The sequence below is a fragment of the Chrysochloris asiatica genome, unplaced genomic scaffold, assembly GCF_000296735.1.
Source record: "Chrysochloris asiatica unplaced genomic scaffold, ChrAsi1.0 scaffold00067, whole genome shotgun sequence".
NCBI lineage: Eukaryota > Metazoa > Chordata > Mammalia > Afrosoricida > Chrysochloridae > Chrysochloris > Chrysochloris asiatica.
Window position 1 is genome coordinate 14,616,887 of NW_006408585.1, and position 10,500 is coordinate 14,627,386.

General features: G+C 38.2%; 1 protein-coding gene across 1 annotated transcript in view; it reads left to right on the forward strand.

Annotated features, from left to right (window-relative positions):
- Positions 1-6,241, forward strand: part of WDHD1 (WD repeat and HMG-box DNA binding protein 1) — a 108,179-nt gene extending 101,938 nt beyond the window's left edge. The window contains exons 24-25 of the mRNA XM_006864621.1: positions 4,222-4,360; positions 6,041-6,241. Of these exons, the coding sequence (XP_006864683.1) occupies positions 4,222-4,360; positions 6,041-6,241 (340 nt within the window). The remainder of the gene's footprint in view (positions 1-4,221; positions 4,361-6,040) is intronic.
- The last annotated feature ends 4,259 nt before the right edge of the window (positions 6,242-10,500 follow it).

The following is a 10,500-nucleotide window of genomic DNA, read 5'->3' on the forward strand; positions in this document are numbered from 1 at the left end:
CCCAGTCATATTTTGAGTACCTTCCAACCTGAGGGCCTCATCTTCCAGCACTATATCTAACAATATTCTGGTCTTCATCATGTTTCGATATTCAATATTCTGGTGATATCTGACAGTATTCCACTGATATTCGTAAGATCTTCAGTGCCTAAATGTTCAGAAGTTGTCCGTCTCTCCTTGTTCCTAGTCTGTCTTAGTTGGGAAGCTCAGCTTAAACTTGTGCATGTATTTAAAATACTGGTGGCATAGATTCCAGAATCACAGCAGCATGAGAGCCACCAACCACAGTTCAACAAATTGATAGACAAGTGGTATAACAAATTTTTACACAAGGATAAATCAAAAAGTATTGCTATAAAATCAGAGAAACCTTTATTAAATAAAAATACCAAAATGTGAAGCTGTTGTTTCTAGACATGTACTCCATCTAGGTCTATATTCTTCTGAAGATGGAGTTTCCATCTCTCTGACTCTCCCCCAAAGAATTCTTAGCTCTTTGATTTTGTTGTTTAGAGCCATCCATTGGGTTCTGACCCTACAGTGTTTCTGAAGAGTGACAGATGGATTTGAACCCCTTACCTTGCAGTTTGCAGTCCAGTCCATACCCTACAGCGCCACACCAAGTCCCCCCTTTTTGTTTTATACCATGTCAAATGAATGTCTTGGTAGCTTCGAGTTTTGTTCGTTTTAAAATTTTCTTTGAATAAGTTGTGTTCCTTTTTAATGTTCTTTGAGTTTGTAGAACAAATAAAGGTCTGTGAGGAGGCAAGACCAGGGTTATATGGTGAATGGGGTAAGGTTTCCCCCTAGGACAGCCATGCTACCCTTAAATATATGAACTTGTCACAATGGAGAAAAAGATCCCTGACCTTTTTCACACCAGTTCGGTTTTCACTTTTCTTAAGACTTCTTTCTTCTAAGGCCCCAGGGTCATCCTCTGTCCCTTGAGAAACTCTATCATGATTATCCCTTAGAAATCCCAAAGTAAACAGTCACTATAACTTTCTAAGCTAACCTTTATGCTTTGAATTTAACTGACCCAGAAGATCCCCTCAGAAGCCACTGTTTTGAATGGACTGTTTTTGAAGGCACCCTAATGAGACAAGTGTGTTACTGAGCGAACTCATCTGCAGCCATCCACTGATCAATCACAGAGACATGTTTAAATATGCTTTGTTTGAAATAAATCCATGTGTGTGAATTGGAACCCTGGTAGCAATACTTTTTGACTTACCCTTGTATATTTGTCCAGAATTATTCTAAACATACACAAACAAATATATCTGTTTGTTATTCTATCCTTTTTTTTTTCTTTGAAGTTTCATGTAACTCATAGGGACCCTATATAGGGTTTCCAAGGAGAAGCTGATAGGTTTGAACCATTGACCTTGTGGCTAGTGCTTAGCCTACCATGCTACATCAGGATATATTGTTCTATAGCCTTTTTCATTTCTAATTTAGTAGATTTTGCAGATTATTTCATATTATTACATAAAGAACTTTTTAAATCTTTTTACATTGCATACAATGGGCTTTTCGTTGTTATTAAGTGCCATCAAGTGGGTTCCAACTTAGAGGGACCTTATACAGGGTTTCCAAGGAGCAGCTGGTGGATTTGAACTGCCAACTTTGCAATTCAAACTGACCTGTGGTCCAGTGTTTATGCTACAGTGCCACACCAGGACTCCATACAGTGGACGTACTATATCCATTGTAGATACCATAATTGATTTACTTCTCTACCATGAGCAAAGTTGGTTGCCATAAAAAAAGAACAAGTTAGTTGCTGGTCTTTTGCTAGTACATCTGTGAATAAGTCTATATGCATGTCAATTCTCACATACGCAAATATTGTTTCTAGTAGAAAATTAGAAAACGCCTTAAAATTATAAAGACAAAAATCACTTACAGGTAGAATTCTCTTTCTAATCCTTTTCAATGTATTTAAGATTATTACTTAATGACGCTTATGTTGTTATTGTTGCTGTTAAGTGCCATTGAGTCGGTTCTGACAGTGACCCTGTTTAGGGTTTCCAAGGCTTTAAATCTTTGCAGGAGCCGAAAACCTCATCCTTCTCTGGTGGAGTGACTGGTGGCCTCTAACTGCGGACCTTGTGGTTTGCAGTCCAGTGCTTACTGTATGGAGGCACTGTTTAGAATTGAGATATAATTTTATACCTTCAAAATATTATCATAACCATTTTCCTCTGGTGTATACACCATATAGTTCTTGTGTGGATGTAGACAAGTTATTGAAGGTCACCTCAGCCACAGTGTAATAAGAAGCAACATAACTGGTGGGTCAGTCTGGGGCTCTGGAATCAAATTACCTGGCTGTTGGATCCCAGGTCTGGTTCTTTCTATGTGGTATTGAGTTAGTTATTTCTTCTGTCTGACCCTCAATTTTCTCATCTATGGAGTAGAGCTACTAATTGTACATACCTCAGAGGGTTGTTGCACATTAAATTAGGATACATGTAGAGTTTAAAGCTAACTGCACAGTATGTGCTAAGGATTTACATGAAATTTTCTCTTGCATTTAAAGACAATCTGTGTCAAAAATGAAATTGAATAAAATTTGTAGACATGCTATGTCGGTGCTTCATGTAATAGTGATACTGGAAAGACTCGTACTCACAGGTTATCTGTGAGAGGTGAAGTGATGGGTAAGAAGATCTATCAGGTTCCAAATAGCTGGTTTGGGAAACAGAGACACACATGAAAGTGAACAGTGAATAAGAGAGACTGAAGAAGATTAGTGAAGAACAAACATCTGTTTTGAATGAAGTACAGCCAGAATGCTCCTTAGAAGCTAGGGTGGTGAGGCTTCAGCTCTCATTCTTTGGACATATTCTCAGGAGGGATCAGTCCCTGGAGAAGAACATCGTGCTTTGTAAAGAGGAAGACTCTCAGAAATGGGTTGACACAGTGGCAGCAGCAGTGGGCTTAAACAGGAGAATTGCTAGGATGACTCAGGACCGGGCACTGTTTTGTTGTGCATGGGTCACTCTGAGTCAGAACCCACTCCATGGCACCTCACAAGAACACTTGGAAGGACTTTACTGAACCAGCGGGGCCAAATGATGTTACAGATCCTCAGCCTGTCCACATTTAGGGCAGCGTGCATGGTTACTACCTGGGGAAAACACTAATGTGGGTAATCCTTTTGAATGGATCCTGCTGTCTCCAGGCAATTTTAAGTTCACTTCTTGTTGTGTGCTGTAGAGTTGGTTCTGGTTCATAGCGACATTCTATAGGGTTTCTGAGGATCGGCAAATGGGTTTGAATCGTTTTGTGATTAGCAGTCCAATGCGTATCCTACAGTGCCACACCAGTACTCCCCTTCTCTTCCCTTATCAGCTGTCTTGTTATCTAGCATTTGGCACTTATGACAATAGTGAGAAATCTACTATCTAACTATTTTGCTCATTAACGATGTATGTCTGGCAGTAATGAATCCTGTAGTAAGAGTAATGCTGACTGTGGTGGTTAAGGTTATGTGTCAGCTTGACTGACTCATGATTCTCAGTGCTTTGTCAGTTCTGTAATGAGATCAATTGGCAGTTGTGTGATTTCATAGTCTGATATGGTCATTCTTTGTTTTTGCATACCACTAATTTTTGCATGACAACCTAGTCTTTGGAACCTAACCATGTTGATAAGTGAGGAGTGGATGTAATATGAATACATTACATAAATAAAATGGTGTGGTACTGTAGGATAAGCACTGAACTGCTAACCACAAGGTTGATGACTCGAACCCATTAGCTCCTTCTCAGAAATCTGTACAGGGTTGCTAAGAATTGGAGCTAACTCAACGGCATTGTACATCAGCAACAATATTTCATATGTTGTTGTTAGGTGCCGTGGAGTCGGTTCTGACTCATAATGACCCTGTACAAGGTTTCCGAGGCTATAAATCTTTATGGGAGCAGAACGCCTCATCTTTCTCCCACGGAACAGCTAGTAGTTTAGAACTGCTGACCTTGTGGTTCACAGCCCAATTTGTAACCACTACACTACCAGAGCTCCTTATATTTTATATTGTTGTTGTTGTTGTTATGTGCCGTGGAGTCGGTTCCAACTCATAGCGACCCTGCATTGGGTTTCCGAGGCTGTTAATCTTTATATAGTTATATAAAAATTATTAATTACTGACTTGAAAAATCATTTAAAATGATGTCTTAAGTATAAAGTTTTCCCCTTTAATTACTATTTTAGGCCAAAGACTGGGTTCCAGATGTGGCTGGAAGAAAACAGAAGCAATATATTGTCTGACAATCCTGGATTTTCAGATGAGGCAGACATAATAAAAGAAGGAATGCTTCGATTTAGAGTGTTGTCTGCTGAAGAAAGGAAGGTAAGGACCATTGTGCTGACATCTGAAGACTCCCCATAAAAGCTTTATTAGTTATAAATCAAAAGTTAGTACATATAATGAGTATTGATAAAATTAACTTACATTTTTAGAGTTCTACTTTAGAATCCTTAAAAGCAAAATGTTTTAAACTGCTGTCTACTTACACCAAAACCCCCAAAACCAAACCCACTGCCAGTGAGTTGATTCCAACACATAATGGCTCTTTATAAGAATCTTGGTGTGGTGCTGTAGGATAAACACTAGACCACAGGTTGGTTTGAACCACCAACCTTTTGATTAGAACAGTGACTTGTGCCTGTTGTTCCTCTTGTGACTTTTTTTGCCTTGTGAAGACCCTCCACAGCAGCCTTCTGTTGTAAGGGGACCCTCAGACTTCATTTCCCCAGGCTGCCACTGGTCTGCTTGGACCCAAGTGACTCAGATACTTGTTTTGATAAACTAGCTCTTAGGAATAAAGTTAATGACATAATGAGGAAGCTAAAACTGGCCACACCACCTTTGGATCATTTAGAGCTCATTTACAACTGTGTTTTTCCTTCTTCATAAGTATTTATAAAAGGATCAAAATTAGAAAAAGAATGAGATAAAATGGTATCTGAATAAGATCTTATGCTACAAAAAAGGAAGAGATTAGGCAAAAGTTTTGAAAACTTAAAAATGCAAACCTTAGACATTTGCTGAGCTCTTATCTGTTAATGTGGAACTTCTCTTCTGCAATAAATAAATGTCAAGGGAAACAAAGTAGGAGGAGAAACTATTATAGATTAAAGGAGATTTGAGAGGCAGCCGAAATGAGTGAACTTTGGCTCTTGTTGAGTAAATAAAAGCCAATCCTAAAAGAATATATACTATGTGATTCATTTATATTATTTTCCTGAAATGACAAAATGATAGTGTTGGGGAACAGATGAGTGAGTGGTTGGCAGGGGTGCCTCCAGGGTCAGGGGTGGTTATAAAAAAGAACAACATACGATGTATCCTTGTGGTCGTGGACTATTTTGTATCTTGATTGTGGTCATAAGTACACAGACCTACAGTAGCACTAAATATACACAGAAACATACACACAAATGAGTAGAAATAAATCTGGGGGACTCTGAATAAGATCCATGGATTGTATTGATAGCAGTGTCCTGACTGATACTGTATTGTGGATTTACAAGATGTTACCACTGGGCAAGACTGGGTAAAGGGTGCATGGGATATTTCTGTATCATTTACTACAGCAGCATATAAATCTGAAATTACCTCAAAATAAAGATTTTCATATATAAAAAAATTATCTGTTTGCCCACTGCTCCAAGGGAGAAAGATGAGGCTTTCTGCTCCCTCAAAAGTCTCAGAAACCGTCTACAGGGTCACTATCGACTTGACGGGACTCAGCAACAACAAAGTACTTTATAACTTAATCTGGTAAACACAAGCAGTGCTTTGACTGAAATATTATAAAGATAGAATGTAAATATTTTAATGTGCTCTTCAGTTAAGTAATAAAAGATTGGCTAGCAGTGAGAACCCTTAATGATTAATTTAACAATTCAAGGGCTAATTATTCTGAGTTTTATACAAGAATGTTAGCTGAAAAAATAAGTCATTTCCTTTCTACTTACTTCTGTTATTGCGTAAAATCTCTCTCCTCACCTCAACATTTTCACAAAGGCATGGACCGACAAGGCCAAAGGAGGACCTGCCAGTGACGAAGCTGAAGCAAAAAAGCGAAAACGTGTAGTCAGTGAAAACAGTGAAACAGAAAACCAGAAAGAAGAAGCAAAGAAGAATCTGAATTTGCCTAAAAAGCAAAAACCTTTAGATATTTCTACGAATCAGAAACTGTCAGCTTTTGCATTTAAGCAGGAGTGAAGAAAAGAAGCGGTCTGAGGAAAGTAAGGGGCTTGTTAGTCATCTTTGATGAATCTGAGTTGTTTCGTTTTGTGTTTCAGGAAACTTGTTATATGTTTTTAAGAGTTTAAAGGTAACTGTCTTTATAAGATAACATTATGATTATACTCATATAAGTGACAGGGCAGGTGTAAAATCTGCCCTCTCTGCACATTACTCTGTCCCTAAATGAAGGGCCATTTGGAAACACTGTGATTATGGTCACTGACTTAAGGTCACTGGCATGTCCCAATGGAAGACAGTTTGATTTTGTTTCTTACATTTCATATCATCAGTCTTAAAACCTCTGTGGCCTTCATTTACTGTCTAGTACTTCCTTGTTTATCTTATTTCATAACTGGTAAGTACCCCATCTATTTTCTTCCCAAGTATGTTACCATAGACTTTTCTCTGTGTCTTGACTGATTTTGTGAGACCATGTTTTATTATGGGTCCCGAAACATGTAAATAATTTTATAGGTGAGACTTTTTCTTTTGTATGTTTTGGAAATTGATTCATATATGGTTTCCAGTTGTCTGTTTGTATAGCCTGTTTGTTTGTTTTTTAAAATAAACTTTTGACATTTACATATTTGGATTATTACGGTTTTAATATGATATTTCCATACCTGAAATGTTTCTAGAAATAAAATGTATAGTTACTCCCATAATTCCACTGCTACCACCACCCTCATCCACTCTCCAGCATGCATATGCTAGATGGCAAAGAATTGGCAACATGCTCTGATGCTCTGGTTATCAGCATCCGCAGTACGTCTGAGCACGTCTTTGAAGACTTGATAAGAACGTAGTAAAGAAGCTAAGGAAAATATTTAGCTCCTTTTTAAAATTTAAAAAAAAAATTAATAAACAAGATTTAATCAATTATTTCATACATTTGTGGTTAGTATACCAAGCAGAGACTAATTAAAAATTCATTCCCAATAGGGCCAAGTACTAGAGGGTGGGCTTGGGGAGTAAAAAAAAATCAATTGTCTTAAAACTAAGGGTAGTTTAATAGGTTGAAAGGAACGAATACATTGGAAATTTAGATGTACAGAGATCCAAGGATAGTCCTTATCCTGAGATGATTAAGGGTAGAAAGGAGTGCATTTCTGGTAGTGTAGTGGTTATGAATCAGGCTGTCAACCGCAAGGTCAGCAGTTCGAAACTACCAGCTGTTCCGCGGGAGAAAGATGAGGCTTTCTGTTCTCGTAAAGATTTGTAGCCTCGGAAATCTTTAGGGTCGCTATGAGTCAGAACCAACTCCATGGCACCTAACGACAACAATTGAGCAGCATTGTAGTATTGTACTTAGGAGCACAGATTCCAGAGCCAGATGTTCGACTATCAGCTCCAATTGATTGATTTTAGGCAAATTCCAGCCTTCATCCATTCATCTGGAACAATGGGTGTAATAGTAATACCTACTTCATAAGGTTGCTTTGAGAATTATGTGAGATAATAGTGCTTAGATCCTGGCACCTAGTAATGTTTTATATAAGTGTTAGCTTATATGTTATTATTAAGATGTTGACTTTCTTACAGGGTTTGGTTCTTTTTGTTGTTGTTAAGTGCTATCGACTTGGTTCCAACCCGTAGTGACCCTGGATAGGGTTTCTAAGGAGCAGCTGGCGAGCTTGAACCGCAGACCTTGTGGTTCAAAATGATATTGCAGTCCAACACATTAACCCACAGCGCCACACCAGGACTCCATTACTATATAAATTAATTTTTATTTCAAGATTTTGAAGTAAAGGTTTTTACTTTGTATGTTTGTAGACATGCATTTTGTTTTTATTTTTCTCAGTTTGTTTGTAGTACATTGTGTATAATACTTACATCCTTGAGTGTTAAATTTCAAATCCATAGGAACTTGATAATACCAAGGATTTACAAAAGACTTTATTGTATGAAGGAAGGTTTTTATATTGAGCTGGTTTAAATTACAGATCTGATCTTTGAAGCTTAAGAATTATCCTTATTCCCTTGCTATGTAAAATTTAATCTCCTTTTTATGCTATTTTCAAAGAATTGGGAATGTAATGGAAATAAAATTAATATATTAGCTTTCATCATGAGATCAATAATATAGCCTATTACAAGGTTATTCTGTACTGTTGAAAGTTGCTTTATGCTGAATTTCATTGTCTAAAAGCAGTGATTTCTCAGAAGGTAGTTACTTTACACTCCCGGGCATCATCCATTTATTCCAGAGTAAAGCTTGGCCTTATGCCTGGCAGCTCTGGAGACCATGATAATCCTCAGCCTCTCGTATCTGTGCAGCATCCTGTGGTGTGAGCCACTCTTACTAACATGGAACAGACATCAGGTGATCCCATTGGACTAAAGGATGAAGCTCATCCATGTAGAAAGCATGCTAATAGATGACTGTGTGTTTTCTGGGCCTTTTTGTTTTCTAACAGTTATTATAATTTTCCCCGGGTTTTATTTAGAAAATGGTTAAGCCTCCAGAAAGTGTTTCAGAGTAAAGTGCACACGTATATACCAACCATCAAGATTGACTGCTGACATTGTGGCACATTTGCTTTGTAAACTTTTTTCCTGAACCCTTTGAAACAGGCAGTATGACACTTGAGCTGTCATTATTTCAGCATGTATCCTTTGTGATTAAATAAAGGAAAGTCACCGACCAACCTCACTGTGAACACAGATGCAAAGTCCTAACCAAAAATTTAGTAGAGCAGATCCAACAGTGTATAAACTAGGTGCTATTTAACTATCCTACTGAGTTAGCTAAGAAGGCAAAGTTGGTTTAACATTAGAAAAGTGATTATTGCTAACAAAAGGACAACTGATTAAAGAACAAATTTAAAAGATTGTCATTTAATATGTATCTTGTTCAAAGGGATTTGTGCCATTATGTTTTTTCTGTCACTTTATGGAATTAATTGTGTGTGTCACTGGGTCATGTCTCCCAAGGACTCCTCACACACAACGGTATTGCAATGAGGAGGATAATAATATAAGCATACATTTAAACTTCTGTAAAATTTGTCAGAAAGGGGATATATTATTGTTCTTTTAATTGTAAATAGGACTCTAGCTTCTGCTTTCTCCTTGTATGTTTCTCTGTTGGGATTTGCGTGTGTCACCAAGAGACTGGGGTCCTTGAGAGCAGGACCCATGTTGGTGAGGTGATTCACATAGTGATACAATACCAGCTGTAGACCTGGTGTGAACGCAAGGGCTATGTGGTCTCTGACTTTCCATTCCTTCTGACCCTGGGATGCAGAAGACAGTCATTTCCTTCTCACACTGTCTTCTTAGAGAACCTGCACAGACCACGCCCACCAAAGGAAGCCCTGGTGGCCACAGCTGACCTGGATGCAGGGCGGGGCCCTGAATCAGCATCTGTTAATCTGAGTAAATGAACCACAAGGTCATAAAAGGTCAGTGCTACAGTCATGGCCTGCAAAGTTAAGTTACAGAGAAGTGAGTACACGTGAGAATGTGAGAAACCAATTTTAAAAACAACAACCAAAAAGAAAAAAACAGTTGTCACATTAACATTACATTGCACTTCTTTTTTTTTTTTTTTTTTTTAATATCAGGTTTTTCTTGTGGATTGAGTGAAAGTTTACAGGGCAGATAATCAGTTTTACATTCAACAAATCATACACCTTGTTTCATTACAATGGTTATAATCCCCTCCATGCACCATCAGTTAACAGTATTTCTCTCTATTCACTATAGCTTTTTATAATAATTTATACCTCTAAAGGGCACATTCTGCAAGTCAGCCTCCTGGCCACCAGCATTAGTCACTCTCTTATCATGAATCTAGAGTCCTCAGCCGCTCCACCTCTCCATTACCCCATCTCTGCCTCCATCTCTGGTGCTGCTGCTTCTCTGGATAAGGTCCCGCACTCTGCTTGTGCGCTTCTCTCTCGATGGACCTAGGGTCCTCTGTTTCTGGACTGTAAGATTAACTACTCCGCTGTTTTAGTTACAAAACTTCTATCTTTACAATTGTGACAGTCGCAATTAGTCATAATATAACTATTTTTCACTATTGAATCATACGAATCTTATCCCCATCTCTTTTCACCAGACCCCTCTAGACAGATGACAGCAATTCAGTGGGGACTCTTTCTTTTCCCCCATACTCTTAAACTAAACTCCTTCTTGAAACCTTGTAAGCCAGTCACTTCGTGCCTTTATTTCCCCCTCATTTTAGGTAGCCAATGTCTAAGTTGCCCATCCCTATCTACCCTGTG